The sequence below is a fragment of the Cygnus olor genome, chromosome 18, assembly GCF_009769625.2.
Source record: "Cygnus olor isolate bCygOlo1 chromosome 18, bCygOlo1.pri.v2, whole genome shotgun sequence".
Classification (NCBI taxonomy): Eukaryota; Metazoa; Chordata; class Aves; order Anseriformes; family Anatidae; genus Cygnus; species Cygnus olor.
This window is the reverse complement of record NC_049186.1, coordinates 1261924-1287647: the sequence shown is the minus strand read 5'-3', so window position 1 is coordinate 1287647 and position 25724 is coordinate 1261924. Positions and strand designations below refer to the sequence as shown.

General features: G+C 45.8%; 1 protein-coding gene across 1 annotated transcript in view; it reads right to left on the bottom strand.

Annotated features, from left to right (window-relative positions):
- DNAH9 (dynein axonemal heavy chain 9) overlaps positions 1–25724 on the bottom strand; it is a 196489-nt gene that overhangs the window by 16615 nt on the left and 154150 nt on the right. Inside the window, 5 exon segments of the mRNA XM_040530948.1 lie at positions 727–897; positions 1681–1872; positions 2365–2556; positions 6142–6369; positions 23495–23622. Of these exon segments, the coding sequence (XP_040386882.1) occupies positions 727–897; positions 1681–1872; positions 2365–2556; positions 6142–6369; positions 23495–23622 (911 nt within the window).

Sequence of the window (25724 nt, the reverse complement as noted above, 5' to 3'; positions counted from 1 at the left end):
CTGTAAGTTCCCCAGCAGCATACCAAGCCAAAGGAAACACGTGAAAACACAAACTTCACAAAAGCTTCCTATTAGCCATTCATTAATTTGCAGAGCTTGATACAGAAGTCTTAAGTCTGCAGAAATCAAAAACTGAGCAAGTGTTGGCTGGTTTCAGATCCTGTTATGAATGCTTGGGCCAGATTTTAATGTGCTGTGACTTTCAAGAGGAAGAGCTGAGATCAGTCTGATACATGGGCACAGTAAATGAGTTCAGCTAGAAATAAGGAATTACAAGGCCCCTGGGAGCTCGGGAGCTGGGTGGGACCTGGTGGCAGCAGTAAGTGGTGGGCTGAGCACTGGGTGGTACATTGCACCCATCAGACAGTGAGCACGGGAGCCCATCGGTATGCCAGTCACAGCCTGGTGCACAGGGACTGGTGGCTCAGAGACAGGGGAGGCCACAGAGGTTTATTTGCAACGTCGTCATGGGATGATAATGAAGGCACTGCAGTTCAGGGGGTAATTAAAAGCCACTGTCCTATTACTGACAATACTCCAATTACATCCCACCATGGTTATGTTCTGCATAATATAAGGCTGGCGGTTTTAGACACTTGGTTTGTCTCTGGTAAAAGCAGAACACGTTATAGTAAGCAGCTCTGAGTTCAGCCTGAGCTAGACAGGGCTGCTTAGGAGTGAGAACAGCTATCAAAATTCAACAGCCCCTTTCTCTACCGCTCTCACCGTTTCTTCCCTGGTCACCACTCCTCCTTCGCCCATGCTGCTGTCACGGGGCTGCATCTCTAACACGATGCGGAAGAGCTTCTCTGAGGTCTGGGTAAGGAAGCCGATCTCAGCATTGGGATGGAGGCCATACAGATAAGGAGACTCCGGTGGCAAGGTGTCATCTATGTACTGTACAGAGAAATGCAGGCTTAGGTTAGATATACAACCTGGGACGCTTTGCCTTCAGAGCTCTGGGTGCTGAAATTTATCACCCACCCAAGAAAGTAAGCCCAGGCTGATACAACACTGTGCACGGTTTGAACACCAGAGCACCGATGGGACAAAGGAGGGTACAACTGCTTACAGAAAAAAAGAACTGCTTTTACTCCTACTATGAGGATTTGGTAATTGCTAAAGTTTGGCTTGGCTACCTATCTCAGGCCTGGACCTTCTCTAGCAATTATCTGCTGTGTGTTTCAGCATCAATACTCCAAAATCCCTTGTGGGAATTTAGCTTCCCATAGTTAAGTTTCATGAACAAAACCAGCCTAATATGCCTGTCCCTGCTGCTGCATTTGTGTACAAAGAACAGATGAGATCAGTAAGTAGATCAACAAGACCCATCAGTGTTTCTCATCAAAACCGATGATAAAGGAGTTTGAAAGGGCCATTTTAGCAAACAGTATGTGGATGTAATTTTCCAGGAGCCCTGCTCAAGTCTCAAGAACCAATACAGTTGTTCTATTCATGCATGAACAGAATGGGCACATGATGAAGTAGCAAATTACCATTAGACTTGGTTCATCCAAGGGAATGCTGAAACATCTACAGAAACAGCACATAATGGGAAATAACAGGAGGTGTGCTGAAACACTGCAGTCCTATTCACTGCCTCCTAAGACAGATTATAGGGCAGTTATAGAAAACGTTACACTTATGTGTATAAATAACGACAGAAAACAAACAGCTTACCTGATGATAGCCATTATAGTCCATGCTCCCCGGGAGGGGGAATCCTGGAGCAAGGAAGAGCTCTCCCTCCAGCATTTCTGGCTTAATAAATTCTTCCAAATAGGTTTTGCAAAGTCGCCTGTCCCAGTCATCTGTAATGTGACCTCCGTACATAATCTCACCAAAGAGGTAGCGTAAATCATCATATGGGACCTGAAGAATAAAGCAGGAGGGCATGACAGAGTTCAGGCAGCCTGAGCTCCACCAGCAGCATCGCTGAGCTACAGGCTGCAGCTCTAAGTACCGATCTGCACAGTGAGTGCTCCCATTGCACTATTTCAGTTTTCTAAGTAAACAAACATTAGGCAGTAGTTAAATCCTGCCCAGGGAAAACTGGATCACAGCATGGACTTCATGCAGTTTCCCACTGAAATGCAAATTTATTCTAAATTCTGTTAAACCAAAGACCACTATGTATTTCCAGTGACTGAAGACTACAGGCACTATTTGATATGATTTATAAGCTGCTGCAGATGCGAGCAGCATTGTTTCCCACCTCACAGGCAAAGATATAGCAGACTGGGATGTTATAAAAACAAAGATATGAGGGAAAAGGCATTCATGGAAAATTCCCAGTAGTTTCAGCACAAGCCAGCCCATCACTGGCCGTAAAAGCCACCAAAGAGCCCCTGCTGATTCACCCACCTTTGAGCTGGCCTCCAGATAATTGTACAGCACGTTAACAGAGATAGTGAGGTCTCCAGTGTTGAAGGGGTAGGAACGGTTCCAGCCTTGGGGGCCAAATTTGCGCCTCTCTGCCACCACGGCATGGAAATAGCAGAGGGCAAACAGGATGCTCTTGAACTCATTCTCCCGGGTGCACATCTCCAGGGTGTCCTGCAATACAGGCAGGGAGGCAGGGCTGTGTCAATCTATGCCACCTCCCAAGTATCAGACTTCGGACAAGGGTGAATTGATTTGCCCCATCAGTTCATTTCTGCTTAACTACACATTCCCTAGCTCTCTGAGACAGTGGGTTTGCATTGCAAATTTATTGGCAAATTCCAATGCATCATTTCCAAATTCATGTTTTCCTTTCCACCTTTGTATGAGGAAGACACCAGACAGGCAGGAGGGGAAGGAAAGGTGCCCTCACTCAGCACCAGCACGTGCCCCACATTCCACGCAGGGAGATGGAGAGAGGCACCACAGATGGGAGCAGCAGCCCAAGGGAAGGCTCCTGCTGAGGAGGACTGCACCTGGAAGAACCAAGCTCCTTCCTGCCCCTTGGGTACAAAAGGTTTCCTCGGGGCAGCATTCCTCTGAGCCGCAAGGCTGAGGCAGCAGGGAACTCTCCCTGGAGGGCTGCACTCGACGCTCTGCACCAAGCTAGCCCGGCTGTACGCTGCGGCAGTGGATTTGCTGACAGCACGACCTCACGCAGCGCACCAAGGCAGGGATGGGAGGAACCACCAAAGATCCAAGCAGGGAGGATCAAATACTTGGGAAAAGAAAATAAACCACCACCACCCACAAAACCCACAAATGCAGCCCTTTAAAGTCAGCACAGCATCTGGTGCTTCCTTGCCCAACTTCCAGGCTACGCTTGAAGTCTGAATACCTACACGCACACAAAGGAGCGGGCACAATCGTGATGGCAGAGGTGGAGGGGAGGAAGCCTGAGTCATTTCATCAATGAAAATGCACAAAGGGAACCAGAGCTCTGAAGGGCGCTGGATAGTGGCGAGTGATGGTCCCAGCAGGCACTGATGGGGAGCCTGGGCAGCTGTGCCTCTCCCTAGTGCATGAGCATCACTGCCTTGGACAGCAGAGCAAAGGAATGAAGATCTGGAGGCGCACGCACAGCGTGAGGCTGAAGCTCTGCTCTCACAGATAGATCTACAAGCCCTTTCTGTGGCTGAAGCCTGGTGGAGGCTTGCACAGCTCCTGGCACTGGCAGGAGAAGCAGATCCCCTGCCCCACAGCAGGAGGGTGACGGGACATCCCACAGCCAGCAGCACAGATCTCCCCAGAACTGGGCGATGAATGTATTAGGAAGGACTTGCCTACACCTCCACCATGTTACTGCAAGCCCTCCCCAGGACCAGCGTGTCCAGGATGCGGTGGCCCTGACCTGCATGGCTGAGCCTGGGGCTGAGCAAGGAGGGAGCAGCTGCACCAGCCCCTCCATCCTTCCTGCCAGGGACAGCCCCTGTAGCTCCACTCATTTACATGACAAGGACCACAAAGGACACCTGTGTGACTTCTCTTCATTACCTTCACCTAAAAAAATCCGTGACATTAGACCTTTAACCAGCTGTTAGAGACCCTTGTTCAGGGTCTCTGCTGAACAGGGGGAAACAGTTGCTGCAAAACACGCAGGACGTTGGCTAACTGCATAAAAGGACCAAGAACAGCCCAAGCACTATTTTCCCCTTGAAGCTCCCGTAATTATTACCAACCCAATGAAGAACGGGTTCAAATATGCGCTGAGTGCCTCTCCCATTACGGAAAACACCTCTGGACTTCAAGGAGAGCTTGCTTGAATGAAAACCGAATATGAACCCATCTCAGGCTCATTTGGTCTCTATTTCGTTGTGCATTTTTATTTCAGCTACAAAGCAGAACAATATTCCCCACACACAATAATGGGCCTTCTTTGCGGCTTTCAGCTAAAAGTTAAATTTGAACATCTATTCTGTACAAAGCAGAGAAATGAGGTGTAAAGGGGCCCCACCTACTCACTCCAGGATTTGTGATAAAAGACATTTTATAATACTCCAGCAATTTAGAAAATGCTAATTACTATCTGATTGAAACGAGCAGAGGCAGGATGAAAACGTTACTTTGGGTGAAGGTTCTCCCCTCCCTTACTCTTCAGGATGTTTTGTGAAGTTCAGGATGATGAATTACAGTAGATAAAAATGGAATAATCTTCTCTGACTGTGGGCATCAATCCTTGTGCTGTGGCTTCCAGCCTCACCTCCTCAGAGAGGGCAGCTCCCGAACTCGAGATCCCCCTGTACCCATGTGCAAAAAAAGGTTGTCCCCATTTCCCTGCCCCATGGACCAGTGCCTGGGGTACAGCACAGGCTGTGGCTGCTTCAGCCTGGTCCCAAATAACATGGAGAGAAAGAATCATTCTGCAAGATGCGCCCTGCGTGCTTCTGGAGCAGCCATCTGCGGAATGGAGAGGTTGCAGTAAGTGCAGTGCTAGTGCCACAAAGAGGCAGTGTGAGGGGTGAGAATGCCTTCAGGCCCTTCTGGCAGCTGTGGGTTTAACAGACAGGGTCTTGCTGTGAGAACTCAGCGTGCCAACGCAGTGGTGATGTGCGAATGAGGGTAATGGGCAGTCAGGGCAGCTGAGTGCAATGGTCTGTGTCTTTAGTAAAGGTATCACCATAAAAGTGAGCAGTTAGCCCTTAGCCCTTTGGCTCATGCAGAAAATGGGGTGGGCAGAAGTGCAGCAGTGATGCATGACAGCTCCAGCACCGCCTGGCAGCCTGGGCTGCTCCTGGGGACGTACCACGCTGCACGTGCCTGGCTACTCCTGGGAGCGTTCCTGTGCCATCGTTATATACATTGATCCCTGCCCCTGCAGTCACCAAGAGAAGAATATTCACCCATCACTTTCACAAGCTTCATTTCTGTGTCCCCTGCACAGGAGACTGCTGCAGTCCAGCAGCAAAGAGCAGGGATGGTGGCTACTGCAATGGGAACGTGGGTATGTGATAACCGTGGGCTGCATGTGATAAAAGCAACAACCTACCATCGGCTACTCTCCTTGTGGGACACCAATACTCAAGACAGCCTACTTCATCCTCATCTGGAAAAGCAAGCCCTCCCTGCAGAGAGACTGCAGCACTAAATCACAATACTTGTGATGTCAGCGAGGTTTTGAGCTGAACGGGCCTTGAGACACACAAGGCAAAGTCCCCCTGAACTGCTCAGAAGAGTGACCTGGGATGCATCGCATCAGCGGTGCCGAATCTCTAACCCCAGTTAACCAGCAGGGCAAAATGCAAGGTTTAAGCTGCTCTCCTCTCCATGTCGCTGGGTGATAAACGATAGATGTAATACATCACTCAGCAGCCCAAAATGGAGTGACACAAATACAGAAGTCAAGTCAAATCATAACAAAAGTCTCTCTCAAATGCTGCATTCAGAAGTTTGCTTCTGTAAAAAAAAAAACACCCTTTTTAAGAATCATACATTGATGATAAAACGAGTGAATTGGACAGAAATCTGGCTGTGAACATCTGCGAGAATGTGACCATTCAGGATTACCTAAGTCCTCCCTTGGAAAATGAGTGCTGGGAAAGAGATCTGGAGAACAGAGAAGGGCTTGATGGACCTGGAGACTACTCGACGTGAAGGGACTCGCGCACTCGCAGCCTGGGACTGGCGAAGTCCCCACGCGTCATAGCTCCAGCAGCTCCAAGCTGACCCACCACCGATGGGACATCCCCGCTGCCCTCCTACCTGGGTGAAGTTGTCGAGGGCTTTGTGCAGGTTCGCGTGCATCCCGGTCGGGGGCTCATTGGTGATTTTGATTGAGTTCTCCAGGATGCCCTGGGGAATGATGTGGCTGTCCGGGGAGGGTGCTGGCTCCGCGCTAATGAAGACACGGAAATCTTGGTGGCTGCCCTCACTGTGCTGCTCCAGCTTCTTCTCCAGAGAACTCAGCCACTTGGCCACCAGGTGGATGTTCTGGCAGGGACAAAGGGGACACGGCTTCATCAGTCCCCCCTGCTGACACTCACATTAATCGGGCACCAAATCCGTCACACAAATGAATGGCACCCACCAGGCCTAAGCACTGCAAGTTGATACTTGCCCCAAGAATTACACCTGTGTGTAATTCACAGCCCCAAATATCCTGGCACACCACTTTTAAATTCACAATAGTCAATATAAATAACCAGCAATTAAGCAAGCCATTCATGGGTTGTTTGTGTTCTCGGGGCTGACAATCTCCTGTTCATTACAGTTACATACAGCTGATAAAGTAATGTTATTTCCCCAGACGTTTGTTCATTTTTAACAGAGTAACAGTAAGGACCATCAATACCAGTAAGTGCAAGTTAGTGGGAAAAAGTCAAGTTGGTGGTTTTGTAAAGAACTTTAACATAAAATATTTAATTATTCATGCAACTAGTTACACATATCTGTCAGAAAATTAAGCAGTATTATGCAGAGGTCATAAAATGAATGCAGACTTGCCTCACTTTTCCAGCTACAGTCCTATATCATTTTCTAAAATTCCAGGCAAGAAAACAGCTTTTCTTACATTAGGAACAGGGCAGATCACCCACAGCAGGGGTTCTTGGTCTAAAACCACCATAATTTTAAAGTTAGGTGTGTAATCCAAGCTGGCTCTGCTAACAGGCACTGTGGAAGGTGATTTATCCCATCCAAAGACAGGACAAGGAACTTCCTAAACTTAAATTAAAAGCAGATGCCAAAAAGATAAACTGCTTGCAGGTGGCAAGGAAATTACATTAAGGAACCATATTAGAGACTTAGAATAAATATATATCACCTATAACAAGGATCAGAAAGGAGCTCTCATGGTTAAATAGCAGAGTAATGGAGACTATTAAGAGTAAAATGACATTCTTCAGAAAAAGGAAATCATGTCCAAATGAGAAAAACAGAAAACAGCACAAAATCCAGTCATGGTAAGGCTGAAAATGATTTTAAAAAGCAATCTTCTGAAAACCATAAAAACCTATAATAAAACCTTCTCCAGGCGCAAGAAACTTACCACAGAGCCTATAAAACTAAAAGATGATCAAGGTGTATAGGGAGTGCCCAAGAAAGGCAAGGCCACCACAAAACAGCTCATATTAGGAGGAATATTCACTGCAGACCCCGGGGAGGGTCTCCTCCTGTTTTACAGCCTGTTTTACAGGGGCAGAATCACTCACATGCTGAGGCTGGAGGGCACCCATCCAACCCTCCTGCTCCGAGCAGGGTCAGACAGAGCTGGTTGCCCAGAACTGTGTACAGATAGGTCTTTGAATAACTCCAAGGACTGAGCCTCCACAACCTCTCTGGGCAACTTTTCAACCACCCTAACAGTAAAAATAAATATAAATTATTATATTTAAGGAAAATTTCCTCTCTTTCAATTTGTGCCCATTGCCTCTTGCTCTTTCATTGGGCACCACTATGAACAGCCTGGCTCCATCTTCTGTACTCCCCCTGGCACAAGGTATTTAAACCAACTGATAAACCCCTCTGAGCCACTTCTTTTTGAGGCTAAATAATCCCAGCTCTCTCAGACTTTCCTCATATGAAAGATGCTCCAGTCCCTTAATCACCAGAAAGACTCTTAAATTGAAGCAGCAGATGAAGAGTTTTTAGGACATATTAATAAACTAATAATAACAATTTACTAGGACCAGATGGTAGCCACCCTAAAGAAACTCAGATGTGGAAGTGGTCCATTACTGCTCGGTAGGCACTAGGCAAACTGGTAGGAGCCTTAATAAGCAGTGAATCAACACACAAGTGGTGTGAATTAGAGAAAACGAGAAACCTAAGATTTCCAACCCATTTTAGGTAGCTAACAGGGGGATGCCCAAATCTGAGTGTGTCACCATAAATAAACTCCCATTGCGGTTGCTGGAAAGGCAGAGGTATCTCCAGAAGGTCACCACACCAGCTTCAGGAATCACCCAGGAAGGTGGAAGAATTGCCTCCATGGGGCCAGTGTCTCTCCATGTTTGGACCTTAATCCAAATAGAATATTTATCTTTCACTTAACAATGCTATTGCAGCTGAGGGAGAAGGTCTCAGAGACAAGCAACCAATTAAGGCATAGGAAACAGGCTGGGAAGCTACTCACAGGGTTTGAACTGCTCACCATATTCAAAAACCACCTGAAAGAGTGAATGATTAGTGAGCTGACAAAATTAGTCATAAGACAAACTAATTCCAGGTAGTAAAAACCAAACCTGATGGCAAAGAAGTGCAAAAGTACGCCATCATTCTAAACAACTGGCTATGATATGGCAGACGAAATTCAGTGTTGATAGATGCAGTAATGCACGCAGAAAATCAACCCTAGCTATATATATGTGTAAACAATGATGGGTTCAGAATTAGCTATTACCACTCAGAGATCTCAGAGTCCTTATGGTTATTCTCTGCAAATAACAATTCAATGCTTAGCAGTGCGACAGCAATCAAACGTCAGCAAAGGAACAGCAAATAAACTGGAAACATTATTATGCCACTCCATAAATCCATGGCAGGTCTTCATCTTGGATGCAATACCCAGTTATTTCTCTGTCCCTGGAAAGATATAGCTTCCATTCAACAAGCCACAAAATTGACATGGACTTGCCAACTTGGAGAGAGAGATCAAGGCGGAGGTGATGAATGAAGGATAATAACATAGGCATGAACAGAGCAGTACATTCTTATACGATGCATAACTAAATTGAGAATTCATTGTATCAGGGTTTTGTGGAGGTTGAGCGAATCCGGAATGAACCTGAGCTTTGATTCACAGAGAGACACATCACTGCGTGCTTACCCTATTCATACATCCTTTCCCTCAGCATCTGGGCCTGCCTTCTGACAGGCAGGGAGTTGGGCTGTCTGCCCCAGCATGGTGCTTTTATGGACTGATGGCACAAAAGAGCACTGAGGGAGCTCCCTCGTGAAAACACAAAAACTTTTGTGCTGGAGGTTTCGGTTGCCTCTCACAGGCTGCTTCTGGAGAGGTTCCAGCCAGGACTGAGGAGGAGGACAAGCAGCTGCAGAGAAGGAAAGGCTGAGGTGCTTTGGGCATGGGTTGGGATGGGAGTGGTGGCCATGGTCACAGGCTGTTAGCAGGGATGGGTCAGCACTCAGAGCTGTTCTATGAGACACGAAGGACCAGATGGCGATGCATCTCTCCAGAGGAGCTGTGGGTGCCTCAGGAGAGAAGAAATCTGGCTAAAAACTCAGTCACATCTGGAATCGGCACCCCTTGCACATCAGTGACTGTCCTTGCATGTTCACCACGTCCTTGCCAAGTCTTGGGTGCAAAATCCAGTGTCACTTTTGCAGAGGCATCTTGTTAAGATTGATATATTTCCATTTGGTATCTCAACCATACTTTTTTTTCCCCCTATATATACATATATATATATATATATACATATGCAGTTATGGTGAAGGCCGACTTCTTGACCCCTAATAGTGACTACAGTGCACGTGGATGCTCATCCTGGCTGTGCACGCACCACAACAGTGCAGCCAGCGGGCTCCCCTACCTTCTGCACAGAGCAACTCCCCTCTCAGCTATCACAAAGCAAGAGCTCTGGTCTGTTCTTGGTGACACAGGCACATCTTCAGTACAAGCTGCTGCTTCACAGTGGCTTTCTGCTTCTGGATCTGTACCAATTTTCAAGGGTACTGGAAATGGACACGTCTGAGCACAGATGTCTGGAGCTGAACTAATCATCCCACTAGGGCATCATGGAGAAGGTGGGTCATCTTATCGTAACCCAGATGCAAGCACTAAATCATAAAGTAACAGAGCAAGTGTGGTTTCAAAACCACAATGTCTTCTAAAAATGTGCACTTAACTATTTCCATTTTCTTCCTCTCTATGGGGCTGGGTACAAAGTCCACCAAGATCTCAGGGAAAACTTATGCTGTCTCCTTGCCCAAGTCCTCCACGTTTTAGATGTTATAACCAACTCCCTGCCACTTGATAACTTCAGTTTTGTCCTTTTTGCACAAGATTTTATGAGGTTGTTTTGATACCTTATGTTAAATAAATTGCTATACAACTCCTGCCACAAGTCAGCCTCAGGCTCTGACGAGGCGACTGCTTCACACATGGACACCTTGCACACCCAGTCCTGCTGCCCCAAAGCTGATTCACGTGACTGGGAGCAACATTTCTTCTTTAGAACTGCACAAATTCAGTCTCCTTCCCTGAAACGATTTAGGGTTGTGCTGATGTTATATGGGTTAAATGGAGTCTGAGGCATGGGAGCAAATGAGGAGAAGATGCCTGAACAAAGAACCCTGTTCTGGGGAAGAGACACTCCACTGTAAACACCAACCATATGAAGAGCAGCAGACAAAATGCTATTATATCTGACTGTTAACACACCAGTGCTTGTCTGAGGTATTTAGGATTTCAAGAGATGAGGTAATTCCTAGGGTCCAGGCAACCAACTCAGTCTAGAAGTTCAAGAATAAAGCAGGAATGGACCAAAACACATAACCAAAGTGTTTTAAACAGCTACAGAGATTTAGTAATTTAAGGGAACAGCTCAACAGAAAAGCATACGAAAAACTGTTCATTAAGTATCAGTTTAATCACAGACTATATACCTGACCCTGCCTTCATCTTTAATTGGCGGTTTCTTCCTACATCTGCTTTTGTGGTATTAGATGGCTGAAAAATAATTGCTTTAGCTTGTGTTGACATGACACCAATGACCATTATTCGTCAGCATCACTGCCTTCAGTATCACAGACAACTTAAGAAACACTTCTAAAAATAATCAAAGCATTTATGTATTATCCTTTTGTGATAGAATGGATGGAAAATAATATATGCAGCAAAACATGAGTTGATACTAAGAATTCATGATTTGATCAAATGAATACTTATACAAGAAGTAGACATAAATAAACATACAGCTCAAAATTTTTTCTACTAAAAGGACAGAGATGCTGTGGAGGAGATTCACAGGTTTGAAGGAAACCTTGCAAATTAATTCTCAGCAGTCAGATAACACAACTTGACAGAACATGACTAACGACAACATATGCGGTCATAATAATTGAATGTTATGTCAATTATCAATAACGACACAACACAGACAATGCTTCCTTAATACCAATCACAGTTGAGCTACTGAAGAACCACCTCCCCTTGCTTGCTTTGAAACCTGCCTCCTGATGGTTTCATAGACTGCCTCTAGCTCTTCCTTGGGAGAAAGAGGAAATAATTAAGCCCTGTCCACTTTTCTATGGCTCAGGGCTTCATACACTGCCAATATTATCTCCCTAAAGCACACTGTGTAGTTTACACTGCAACAGTTTTTGTGTACTCCTGATTCTAGAAGACCTCCAGAAGACACATTTATGCAGGACAACACAAGTTAATTCATTGCTTTATTGATTTTTTTTCTTTTATTTTTTTTTCTTTTCTGTGTTTTGAGGTCTGTGAAAAGAGCTGTTGTGTAAAAGACAACTCTCCAGCATCTCCACTTTGTCACAGCTCGTGGCTCAGTCTTGGCTGCAGGTAAAACTGGGTTACAATGTCAAATTCATGGGCACATTACCTTTCTTTATGAATAGAGAGATAAAGGAGCAGGTGGGAGCCAAATCCTGCCAAAAGCAAACAGCTGATAAGAGGGTAAAAAAAGGAACCTGAAATATCTTCCTGTGCACATCGACCATTACCACTCTATCTCGCCCTCTGTTATTTCCCTACTTTGCATCACGGAGTATGAGACAGAGAGCAAGTACCAGAGAAAGAGGGTCCACAGGCAGGGCTGGGGGGTATGTGCAGGAAGACAGGAACACCAGAGGCTTTTCTTTGGGAATGCACTTCCAAGCACCTCTGTGTGCTTGTACTTCACAAGGCAGAACGTATATCACAGGACGCAAGTGTTGCTGTGGTAACCATCAGAAATAGCAGCACATTCATACAAACCACAGACACTCCACAGCACACTCCCTTTGCTGACAGTTGCTGGAGACCCTGCACGTTCCTGAGAGGGACTCTCTCCTTCACGCCTTATCTCCAATCACCTCCCTGGGCAGCGGGAATTAGTTGTGTTTACAATGCCTCACTCCCTTATGAGATGCTCTCAGAAAATTGTCACCGATTTAACAGTAAATCTGAAAGCTAGGCTTGGCAGTTCAGGGACAGCCCCAACACTTCCATCTCCCTGCTCATGGTGGGCTGTAAAACAGGACGGGGAGGGGGCACTGCAGGGCTGCTCCCCTAGACATGCTCACTCCCAGTGGTAGTGTGGGGTTCCACCACATGACAAGGTGCAGGAACAGCTCCATCCTTCTTCAGCCAGCCCTACGATCCTGTGAGTGCTGCTACAAGACTCAGAGACCAAAATGGATGAGCATGCACCCTCCATTTCTGAACCACCACCACCATCTGCTCACAGGTCTCTGAGGCTGAGCTATTTCTGAGCAACAAGCTGGGCTGTAGTTTGACAGAGAGGCCACCCCAGAGCTCCAGAAGAAGCTTCTCTCACCAGAAGAGTTTTGCTCTGTCTCTGGTATGTGTTTTATCAGCTGAGAAATTACGGCAGAGTTCCTGCCTATGCAAAGTGCTTGGATTTCAGCAGCAGCCACCTGAGGCTTCTCAAGACCTCACTCCACAGGTAATGCTCACCAGTGAAGAACACATTTGATCCCTGCAGAGCCAGCACTCTTAGCTCTCCCTGAAGTCTTCAACCTTTATTGATCCCCTCTACACACAGCTCCAAGGTGGACTGCAGCCCGTAACAGCAAGTCCAATTACTTTGCTGCCGTTTAGCCCCACCTCTGAGCATGCTGTCCATGGTGTCACTGTGGGCCCTACGATGATCCTCATCATTTTACTCGGGCTGGGCAAACTAAGTAGCTTGATATCATCTACAAAGAGTGACTTCTTGATCCTTGTGGGTCCCTTCCAACTCAGGCTATTCTATGATTCAATGGTTTCAGCGTTTTGGTCCCTATGATCCTCTGCTCACCATCTTAGCCACTAAGCAATGATGAGCATGATGGCACCACTCAGACTTGTGCTGCACTGGAAAATATAAAGCTATTCCCACCTTTTGTTTATGGATGCATCTTCTCTACAATTTGTGGTGTGATTTCACCAGTACAGACACAAAAGCGATACTGGCCTAGCTATAAAGGGACTGGCAATGTTGAGTCAAGCCAGTCCAGGTATCAGAGGGGTCTTTACAACTCTGCTAACACTCAGGATCTTGGTTGGGCCAACACTGGCCATACTAAAGCTGTGTTGCAGTAACCTTACTGCTCTCATATTTGTGTAAGCCTCACCTGCTGTGGCAGCAGCTCCAAATGAGAACCTGGCCCTTTTCTGCTAGAAGTTGAGTAAAAATACGCTGATCTGTGACCCTTCCACTAAACACGGTACAGAGAAGGCAAATGCAAGTGGGAAAAAGGAACAGAAGGAAAAAAAAAAAAAAAAAAAAAAAAGAGGGACTGGCCTGAAAATTTAGAGCACTTCCAGGATACCTGCAAGCACCTGAGTGTTGTTAGACCAGTTTTGGAATGAAGCATAATGCATTCTGCAGGTTCTTTTAGCACAGACATGCCTGAATGTTGAAGATAGTAAATGAAATGTGCATAGGACCATTCCTGGGCCTAATGTCAACACAACTGCCCCTTTCTACACTATTGACCCATTTTACACTCCAAAACAGGCTGGGTTATATCTGAGATGTCTACTGGGAATGATCCCTGGCCTATCCTTACTCCTGAACTGTCAGGGAGAGACCCAGCCATTTTCATCCACAACCAGGAGCAGAACCTGTGCTGACAATGAGACAGGAGAGACAGCTGAGGTCCAGCCCGGCAAACGTCTCCTGGCACTGCTGAACTGACAAGTACAGACATCACCTAGGGGTGACGGCAGATAGGACTGAAAAATTCATGTACAAAGGCAAATACAAGAAGGGAGTAAATGGTGACTGAATGAGTGAACGGAGCATAACAGGGGATCTAAAGAGAGGATGGTAGGACCCAGGAGAGACACAGGGCCATCTGGACTCAGCAGTCCATGGTCAGACCAGAGAGCTTGTTCAAGGGAGAGATGATGGCAGGGCACTACACTTCTGAAGAGCTGCATTGAAACCATTTCTGCAATGGCAGCTGCCAGCTTGGGTCTTTTCTGGCCCCTGTTCAGAATGTTTCTTTTTTTTGATCAGCAGCAGAAAAATAGGGATAACATGGATCCACTTGTATTTTGAAAGAATGTGGCACAATTTAAGGCTTGAGAAGGCATTTGAGTTTGTCCTCACCTCTCTTCCAACCACTCCAATGCTTCAGTCTTTGTTTGAACCCCACAGTCCAGAACTCAGGTCTGGACCTCAACCCAAATACAGGCATTAGTGGCAGGAGAGACTTCTGGGATTTGCCAAGCCTGGGAGCAAATGAGCATGAACTACAGAAAATCTGGACTGATCTCCATTCCCCAAAGTTTTAAAGACAGTGCTGGAGGTTATGTCACCAAAATTCATTTGATAAGATAAAAGATTTAAAGATAGGTAGTGATGAGCAGGTGGAATGCACAGCAAAGAAAAATGGGTATTTCTCCTTTCATGTACACCTAGGAATGAAAAGATACTGTGGCTGGAAGGAAAAGTAGTCTTTTTCTTTACTGAAGCAGAGGCTTAGTGCCAAATGCTTTCGTGAGCCTAGAATGGACAATATGTCTCTTATAGGACAGTATATCTCTCTTGCTTGCAGCTAAGTTTGGTGGTGAAGTGCACAGAAAAAGGTTCCATTGTGTTTATGATGCAGTAAGGAGTGCTCTGCCAACGTCTGGATCTCATACGATTTTGCCCTAGGAGCTCACTATTATTCAATTTAGTACATGAAGCTGACTCAGTGAAGCAACAACCTATGAAAATGGAAAGATGCTCAAGAATTAAATTAACATGATTGCAAAGAGACGGAAATGACATTTTGGCTAACGGATGAAGACTACAATTAAATTGGGAATATCTAATGTCTGAATTCTTCCCTGCATCATTTCATTCAGATCTACAGCTGTAAACATGTAAACAAATTTACTGGTTCTTTGCCATTAGGCTGAAAAACATCATTTGGTGATTTTGGTGGTCACTGCCCTAGCAAAAAGCTTCAGAATAGGGCTAGAGATGGAAACCCAGCAGACACAGCTCATGCCAGCACATACTTAGTGCTCCTTGATGTGCAAAGCTCTTTTCTCCCTACACAAATGAGACTGCACGCACCAGAGACCTGACCTTCACAACCCCAAACACTTTTCCTTGTCTGTGACCATCAGGTCCAACAGAGAACCTCCCTTCAACAGCACCTCAGTCACCTCCGTGAGGATATTTTCACCAAAGCCCTCCATAATCCTCCTGGTTTGCCTGTGCCTGCTGTGTGGCCCCTCCAGCAGTTATTAGGGTGGCTGAAACCCCCCATGAGGAGCATCTCAGCTTCCTAAAGTGTTCTCTTCCACCCTAGAGAGAAGAACAGAAGATACTTCCTACCTAGGACTGGCGTGGAAGGCAGGTTAGAATAATCGCTCCTCAGGTGCCCACAACTATTGACAGGAACTCTGCTTACAACAGGCTCATCATATAGAAACAGGCTTATTATGCCCCCACCTGCAGGAGTGTGGCCATGGGGGTCGACAAGCCCCATGGTTGGTGATAACATCAGACTCTTAACGATGAGGCCATCAGGAATGTAAAGAGTTTAGAGGGAACAAAGAAGGGTGATTCAGGAAACGCCATCTCGGGTTGCTTGTTCTCCAGCCTTTAAGGCATGGAAGTTGCTGAGTGTTTGCGGCTGCCGGGCAAAGTTGTTGACCAATGAACAGTTAGTGGGAAAGGACTGCTGTGGGGCGAATGGTATAAGAAGGGAGCCTGTCCTCAAGATGGGGATGCAACAAGGAAGAATGAAGATATGCCCTCAATATGAGGGATGAAGTTAGGCCTCAGTAAGAGAGAGCTGATGTTATGTCATCAGTAAAGAAGTAGCAGTTACTGACCCTGAAAGAACCCTGGTGTCCGAGTGGTCATTATGCCACACCCACCTAGTGGGGGCATAATAAATTCATGACCTGCCATGAATTCCCTCCCTGGTATCGCCTACCTTCATCAGTCACTAGGATGAGCAGTGACACTACGATGTTAAGGGCCTACCACATCAGGACAGCAGGGAAGACAGGAAATCAGACATACAACATCCATGCCAAGACCCCACCAGTAAACTTACTAAACACCCTCTTGAGAACAGTTAAGGCTTTGCTACCACACCTGTGGGGAGACTGCAGGGGCCTTCACTGCTCAGACAGCAGCAGAAGTTTCCACTTCCAGTTCCTACCTGCTGTTTTCACGGCAGGGATTTCTCCTACCTGAAGCAGCTCTTTTTCCCTTTGCTATTAGTCCTGAGCACACAACTTTGCTCTGTTCTGCTAAATTTCACCCTATTTGGACTACTCCAGGCCTGTAGTCTGTCCCAGTTGTCCTGTATCACATTTCAATCTTTATTTGTATTGACAATACTTCTCTTAATAATATACCAGTGCAAAGCCATTAACACATATTCTTTGTTTTTTTTTTGAGCCAAGGCAATGTCTTAAGTGAGACTAGTCCCTTGACTATTCTTTAGGAGTTCTGCTGGCAATATTTAACTTCTACAGCTTCACTGACACACTCCTGTGTGGCACCTGCAGCCTTACTACAGCTCTCATTAATTAGAGCTGCTGCATTTCAGAGAATCACAGAACAAGGTTGGAAGGGACCTCTGGAGGTAATCTGGTCCAACCTTCCTGGCTCAAGGAGGGCCAGCACGTTTATTTCCTCTAAAACGTCGGTAACCTTTGCAGTGCAAACTATCTGATAGGCCTGACCTATCTTCAGCAAATTCCTAATAAAATTGCTACTGTTACTTACATTTCTTACTTATTTTGCCCTTCAAAGTTTGTTCTGAAATTTTGCATATTACTGAGTTAAGACCAGTCTGCTCCAATAATTTCTCCCTGTTTTAGAAATATATACTAAATAATCCGTTGTTTTCTAGTCAGATGGCAGCCTCTGATTTGACAGATTCATTACAAAAGCTTGCAATGGATTCATAGTTTCTTCCACCACTGTTTAAATATTCTGGGATACAGATTATCCAGCCCTCTGAGTTGAACACATTATTCTCTTTGATCTGATTTTCCTCCTACTTTTAATAAATCTTGTTTTCAAGAAAAGTACGTTTGCGTGGGTGTTTTGAACAGCCAGCCCTCAAGGACACAAAGTCTTTTAACCCTGGAAGAGAGCTGTCACCGAGACTCCCTCCAAGCAGGGACCAGAGAGTCACAACAAGCGACTTGGGAAGACGCCGTTAGAGGAATGGCATGGATCTGCATGCTGGGCCTGCTGGCAGCAGGGCTCATCTTCCACACAGCTGCACCATGGGAGATAGGAGACTGTTCAGCTGTGTATGGGGTTTTCCACAAGGTGGAAAGATGTCAGCTGCAGAGGGCAGAGCCCTGCTGGACCTTGGTCTATCTCCTAGCAGTGGTACCTGGCTGCTGCCTACCTCCAAGGTCACAGAACTTACCATAAGGAACAAACTGACAATTAGCTCTATCTCCCCTTTAAAACTGAATGCTACCCCTCTTCCAATGCATGGAAGGCTTTGGAGAGGAAGGTGGTACCTGGTGTATGTGTAAAACTGTGCATGTAACACCAAACTGCTACAGGCCTGTGCTCCCCCACCATCCTTTCCAAGGATAATGCCCTACTGTGGGCCGCTTTCCCATCAGTCCAGCCCTAAAGACATAGCTGGGAAGGTAGGAAACATGAAGGAACCAAGGGATTGATGCACATGAAGAATGCCCAAGAGGTGACAACCCGCTGCCCAGAAGACCAGGTCTCTGCACAATCTGCAAGAGATGTTCTGTGTAAGCACATCCACCTCTCAGAAAAGTCCTGTGTGAACCTGCAGGCGGGGAGGTGCTTTTCTCTGGCCGAGCTGGCTATTCCCTTCCAAATGACACACCACAAGCCTTTGTGAAATGAGCTGGTTTCCATCACCTGAACGTTTGCATGCAACTCCATCTCACATCTTAAAAAGTAAGAAAAAAAGAGAGTTTCTTTTTCCTCAGGGCAAAAGAAATATATAGCATTTGGTAACTCTTGAAAAGAAAACCTGTTTTCTCAGTAAATGACATGCAAGAGTATCCCACAGCTTGTAACATGACAGAACCTGCATTTCTCACAACCTTATTAATAAGAATCCAAACACTATTTACATTTTATTTCAACCCAAGAGAAACATTAAGGTGGTGGTGGAGGGGTAAGATACTAATATGCGCATTTATTCACATTTACCTGTTTTTTTCCTGATATTCTTTATGGATTTTCAGCATGCCAAAGCAGTGGGATTTCATGCTTGACAAAATCTGCTTTAAAAGCTTTTTGTTTTGTTGTTTGTTTGGTCTGTTTCTTATGCATGGAGATGAAGACCATTTGAACTGCTGTTAACAGACTTTAGCGACCTAACAAGAGACCAAACCTTTGCTGGCTACTGCCTGCTGGGCACTACCAGAGAGCTATGGCCCAAGTAGAGCACAATAAAGCTGGCCAGGACGCTTCTGGTAGATTTTTCTTAGAAGATGATGTCAATTTGTCAAAACTGAAACTTAGAGGCCAAGGGCTAGCTTTGGTTTCTTTACTTTTTTTTTTTTTTTTTTTAAGATGTTCTGGAATGGTCACTAAGTCTGCACTGGGGATATTTAGTGCACGTGATTTCCACTAATGGGAATTAAACACCTTCAGGAGTGGGGTGAGTCAACAGATGTGCACCCTCCTCAGGTTCCCTTCTGCACCTCAGCTCTCCCACCCATACAGCCACAACTCTTGCCACACAGTCTGAATACAGACTTAAAAACTGCTCTTGCTGCTTCGGGATCAACTTCTGCTGCTGCCTCTACCTTGTAACGATCAAGCAACACGTTAACCAGGTATGGTGTAGCTGCTTGACAGCCCCAGAGATCAGTTCTGTAGTGAAACTTGCTGCAGAAGGTCACCAGATGAAAAAGCCCCCATTTTACATGCTCTGTAAGCTCTGTTACAGCCACCACCAGGCGTTCAGAAAGCTTCTCAGCTAAGACACTTTTTCCTTAAATCTTCTACTACAGACTGACACAGTGTGGTTACAAAAAGGGCTTGCCTAAAAGGCAGGTCCAAAATTCTTATGGCAACAAAAAGTCTTGAGAAAAATGTGATTTTGTGCAAAAATCTAAATGAATAAGAAAAATCTAAGACTTTCTTCAGTTTTTCAGGTGTAGTTTCATTGTTGTCCCACCTCCACAGCAAACTGCTTTCCACCAATTTTTATGAACACTTCAAATTGTATTTGACAGACAACATTGGAAGCTCAATGCCACGCTATGGTTAGATGGTGTACCTGCCTAAGGTGAAAGTCCCAGATCAAAATCCTGTGTTCTTATTATGGCCAGAAAAATATGTTTTAAACCCCTACAAATCTATGAACTGTTTCTAAGGAGACCCAGATGCTAAACCTGATATTAAATGGATTTCAGAGGAGCTCAAAGATCTTCCTTGATTCTTCCATGCCAACAAACAACTCAGAAAAGAGTAGCTGCTGGGCTTGTGCTGGGGTTCTTCTCTGTGCCCCTCAGGTAACATGTCCTATGTCCTCCTGCAGCAGCTGCACTTTTGCCGTAGATAGTCTCCTATTCTGCAGTTGGACCATCTGTGTTTTTAGCAAACAGTTTTATCCATGGACTTGATTCTCTCATCATCTGTGCCACCCAATAATACTGGTGTAGGCACCGTGACAACAAGGGGCTGCAGCTCAGGGGGGGCAGGGGCAGTGCTGGTACTAGAGAATCAGGAAGCCCCACTGGTCAGGCCCTGCAGCAGGAGAACACTCTTCTTTCCATGAGAATGAATGACTGGTGCTTTCTGATGTTCTGCCTTGTCAAATGACTCATTCCTGGAAACCTCCATTTTTAGGGTGAGCTGAAAAAGTTTCAGGTTCCCAGGAGAAACACAGATGCTGCTTTCCTTAATTTGCCTCCTACGATGCTGGTTTCCTTTCAGCGGGTAACACTGGCCAGTCATTACAATTCAGAAAGAATCAGTCCCACATCAGCAGCCCTTCCTGATGTAAGAACAGTGATCCTGCTGCTGCAAAACAGTAAGGCCTTCCCAACTGTTTCAATGTCCCTTAACAACTGATTCCCACAAACATAATTCCCCGACTCTTTATTACTCATAGTACTTGACTATCATTATTTCTGGTTCCAGTCAAAGACCGGTAATGAACTACATGCGTAAAAGCCATTTAGGTGACCATATCAAGCATTTGTCTTGGAAAGCGTGTGTATGGGTTTATATGAGTCAGCAAGTTCAGTGGTTATCAGGGGAGCTTTACTCCATGTTACCTGAAGAGTTGATCAGTGGACAATAAAATGCAGAAGTGAACCTAACAGCTGTTTTTTGTCTGCTCAACAGCAAATGGGAAGCCTGCATGTAGCTGTCCCATGGGTGGCATACAGCCTCCAAACAATGAGTTTGATTAACATGGGTAGAATTACCCTGACTGCCTCTTGAAATCTGCTCTGTTCCACTCTCCTATTATTATTGTGATGATTTATAAATTCTGGGGCATTTTTGCATATTGAGTTGTCTGTGTCGTTCCAGGTCCTGTGTAACTGATCTACAAACACTCCTGAAGCTGTCTGTAAGGTATCTGTCATCAAAAGCCTTGAAGGAAAGACCTCGTCAAATAAACTGCCATATGGCAAATATTTGCCATGATCCACCTATGACTGAAATGACAGGAGACTCCTTTGTGGGATTCTCATTCATTCCTGCTGTGATGAGTTTGGATACTGATTTATCAATATCTGGAGTGGTGAGCATTTCAGCCTCAAAAAAACATTTGTTCAACCTTGCAAAAAAGTTTGCCCAGAGGGCCATCTGATTTCAGATGGATTTCTGCTGACCACAAAAGAGTTGAGACCAACTCGCCCAATTTAGGGGATACCTACTTAGCACCTCAGGCTGCTCTCCCTTCCCTTTTCCTCATTTTACATAAAGATCAAAGCCTTGGAAAGAAATGGGGACATGAAGTAAAATACAGTGGCACAGTCTGGAGTGGAGCAGTTTGGCCCTTCTGTGTGACAGGTAAGATCCATTGCCCTGTTGTCACTCCACATGCCTAACCAACACATCAAAGGCAGAAACTGGAGAGGAATGGCACTGCCTGCCTCAAACACCCACTTGATGTTCCCAAGTCTGTCCTGAGAGTGAACCAACGCATGACACCCACCTCCCCGTGGGGCCCTGCCTGGATTGCTCAGAAGGTTGGTGACTATGAGAACACGAAGAAAGAGCTCTGATCTCTGTTTTGAATCAGTCTTGTCTACATTACTTTCTGCTAAACCAACCAAACATTGTACTAGGATGTCTATGTGTATGAAGTTTTATCAGTTTTGTGACCACAGCAGAGAAAATCCCAGGTGACTGACTGACCCCAGCGAGACCCAGCGCTGGCATCCAGCAGCCTGTCCTCGCCACCACTGCCATGCCCCCTGAGTTTGCCTCATGCAGTTTGCTTCAAAACCTGCCAGCAGCCAGCTGCATTAAACTCTTCTGTCAGCTCCCAGGGGAGCCTGTCTGCTCTGTGCCACTGGAGATAGTCACACTTGGCAGGTGTTGCTGGAAAGCCAGTTAGCTTGACCATCAAAATCCTTCTTTCATACAAATCTCATTTCTGCAGCTCTTCTGATTGAACATTCAGTGTCCACTGAGACCTTTTACTGATTGCTCTGCCTGCCAGAGATGTGAATGGGTGAAACAAAAACACTGAGGCCCACACTACTCATCTACTAGCACTGAATCAACAGACATGGTCACTGACTTTAAAAGAGATCCTATACAGCAACTACTCCCCATTAGAGGGGGAAAGGGAAAGGGAAAGGGAAAGGGAAAGGGAAAGGGAAAGGGAAAGGGAAAGGGAAAGGGAAAGGGAAAGGGAAAGGGAAAGGGAAAGGGAAAGGGAAAGGGAAAGGGAAAGGGAAAGGGAAAGGGAAAGGGAAAGGGAAAGGGAAAGGGAAAGGGAAAGGGAAAGGGAAAGGGAAAGGGAAAGGGAAAGGGAAAGGGAAAGGGAAAGGGAAAGGGAAAGGGTTCACTTTGCAGTACTGAATGGAAGACATTTTATAAAGCTGCTTAGTTTCACCACCATCTCAAAGGCGGAAGCTAGCATTGCAGCTGTCTATGTTAAGAGCTCTGGAGAAGCTCAGAGTTGTCTACCTTGGAGGAAGCTTGCAGCAAGAGCATGAAGAAAGATCAAAATATCAGTGACATTAATTTAAACCCAAAATCAGGCCCGTAGGCTCAGATCAGGACTCCAAGCATTGTCTTAACCTAAACCTTATACAAACAATTCAGTGATAATAAATGTTTATAAAATCCACATCAAGGAAATCAAAGGGATTCCCAAGACCTGCAAAGAAAGCTGGCATCACTGACTGCATATTAGCAAACCAAAGCACTCACAGAATAAGTGACTTCAGAGAGCACGTGGTGAAGACAGAACTCCCCTTGCACCCTAAAAGACTTGGCAACATTTTGCTGAGTTCTGAAGACAGCTTTAAGCATCTACCTGTTTTGGGATGCATAAAGGCAACAGCTCCACTGCAGACAGCCTCTGCCTTTCCTGCGGCAGAGCACACATTCTTTTTGCTCATTTAAATACATTGCAGGTTTTGAGTGGTCAAAAGAGAACTCATCTAACAGCTCTCAGGAACAGCTCTTAATGTATTAGTGGAGCAAATAAAACCACAGTCAGGTGTAGCACAACCTTCTCTCAGAGGACTCCCTGCAACTACACGCTCCATAGAGGGCTCAAGAGCAAGAGAACCAAGATGACAAAGTCTGATAAAAACAATAGATAACAGCAAGAAATAGGTGGAAACTGGCAGTTTTGAACATGCAGATAACGCCTTGTCCCATCTCCCACCAGACTGGCATGATAGCCAGCCCTTGTTAATGCGGTCAGTGCCAGGGAACCCGGGAGGATGGCAGAGCTGTTTTCAAAGACACCGTACCTGAAGGATGACCCAGTGACCCTCCTTTGCAGCCAGATCTAGAGTTTGTTCAGCAACTACCTCTTGACCTTGTCCAAGGGAGACATTGTGGAAATTCCTGTTGTTAAATGTATAACCAAGCTTTTTCCCTAAAAAAAAAAAAAAAAAAAAGCAATGTTCAGCACTTTTTAACTGGAATGGCATGCAGCACAGCCGAGCTCAGGCAGCAGCAGCCTGGCTGAGTTCAGCCTTATCAAAAACCCTCACAGAAGAGCTATCACACTTCTTACAAGAGTTATCTTGTCTCTCACACACTCCTTGCCAAAGCACTGAAAACAGCAGTGGCTTCTTCCAAACTACTTTTAATTGCAGAGCAGCATCAACACAAAGGTACATTATTACAAAGTGCCTCTTGTTTAAAGAACACTATTCCCCTGCAACCTTGTATAAAAACATATTTTACAGTGGTAGAAATTAAAATCATTTCCTGCTGATTAAATAGTCTTTGAGCAAGATATCGTTCAGTGGGGAAATGTGCCACGTGAATGCATGCTCAAACCAGCAGCGAGGTTAGGAACCCTTTTGGTTTTGAGCAGGCAGCAGAAACAAAATCTGTGTGAGAGTCTTGTGACCTAGACCAAGGCTCCCAGGTTTCTCAGATTTAGGAATCAGCCACCCTTCTGTTTTCATCTTGGATTTTGGCTGTGTGGAGATGCCACCAGTTGTACCACTATGCTTGTAGGAAGGCCCATGGCTGGCAGGCTGCAGCAGAGCCCATCAGAAAGGGTGCTCCAGGACCTGCAGGACCACTGCAGACCACCTCATGCACCGGGGCCCACACAGTGCATGGTGGTAACCCCAAAGACCATATATTTTAATATGCTGCTCTTCTGTAGGAAGGATTGCAGCTATTTAGTGTTTCTTCATTTTGTCCCTGATGCTCCTCTGGGCTCCTCCTTTGGAGGATGAGCACTGCGTTGTGCTCCTGCAGGGAAGCAACCCCACAAACATCCACGCTGGCACCACGCAGTGCGGCAGGATGCATTCAGCACAGCCAGGGAGACCCCATGTGCTGATCTCTTGGCGTTGCCTACACGTTGCCTACAGGCAGACAGCATACGCACCCTTAATTCCTGCTGAAAGCAGATAAGCTTTATAGTAAAACAAGGAAAAGATTTGTCTAACAAGACTGAGGATGCAGCTCTTGGTATAAGATTGGAAACAGATGGTGATATATAAACATCCAAACCCTTCCAGTTGCTCAGGTTTTCTGCTTAGCCTTACTACAGAAAAAACCCTAGGACACAGCATTACCCATATTTGAGAACTTCCACTTTTCTTTCTCACCATCTGTGGTTGCTACCAACTTTGAGAGCTGCTGATCCACTCCTCACAGAGTAACTCTGCCCTCAGGACTCATCCTCTCAAGAAGGGATGGGGCAAATTTACAGAAGGTAGGTACTGCCCTAAACCAGGTGGTTAATAATGTAAATAAAACACAGTTGTTATTTCCCCATCATGGATGGGAACGGACTGCAGAGGGACACACAGTGAGCCTTCACTGTCTGCCTCACGAAAGATGATGCCAGACTTCCTCCTTGCTGGTGGGGAGAGGAGAGGGCACAGTGCAGGTAGGCTGTCCTCAGCAGGGACATGGGAAGCTTTCCAAGACCAACAGTGTTTGCTTCAGGGTCCTCCCCATATTGCAAAGGAAAGGCCCCATGAGAGGGCAGCATCTGGAAGAAGTCATCCTCCATTCAAAAGGCTTATCAAGCCAGACATGCACTTCAATAAAACTTAATGAAGGGCAGAGAAAATACTGAATAATGAATCTGGACCAAACCCCAGCGAGGCAGACTTGAAGGCTAGTGGAGCTGCACTTAAGCAATTGTTTCAGTTTGTCTATTTTTTTCACTTACACTAGCTGTAACTTTTCTAGCTGACTAACCCCAGGTACTCAACTACACATATCTTTACAATTCCGATTAAACCACTTGTGGATGGATTTTAGTGCTCGATCTCCCATACAAGAAAATATCACAGGAGAGACCGGATCACCAATGTGGTTCCCACGGGAAGCCAGGCACAAGACAACACCTTCCTCATGGGGTCCCCTTCAATTCACAGTAATGAGACCTGATACCAGGGCAGAAAGAGACCAAAACACAGTGCAAAGCCCAGGAGCTGCCCATGACCAAATATCACCATCTAGCCTGGGACTGACTTGGACATTATTTGGGAGGACCCAGAA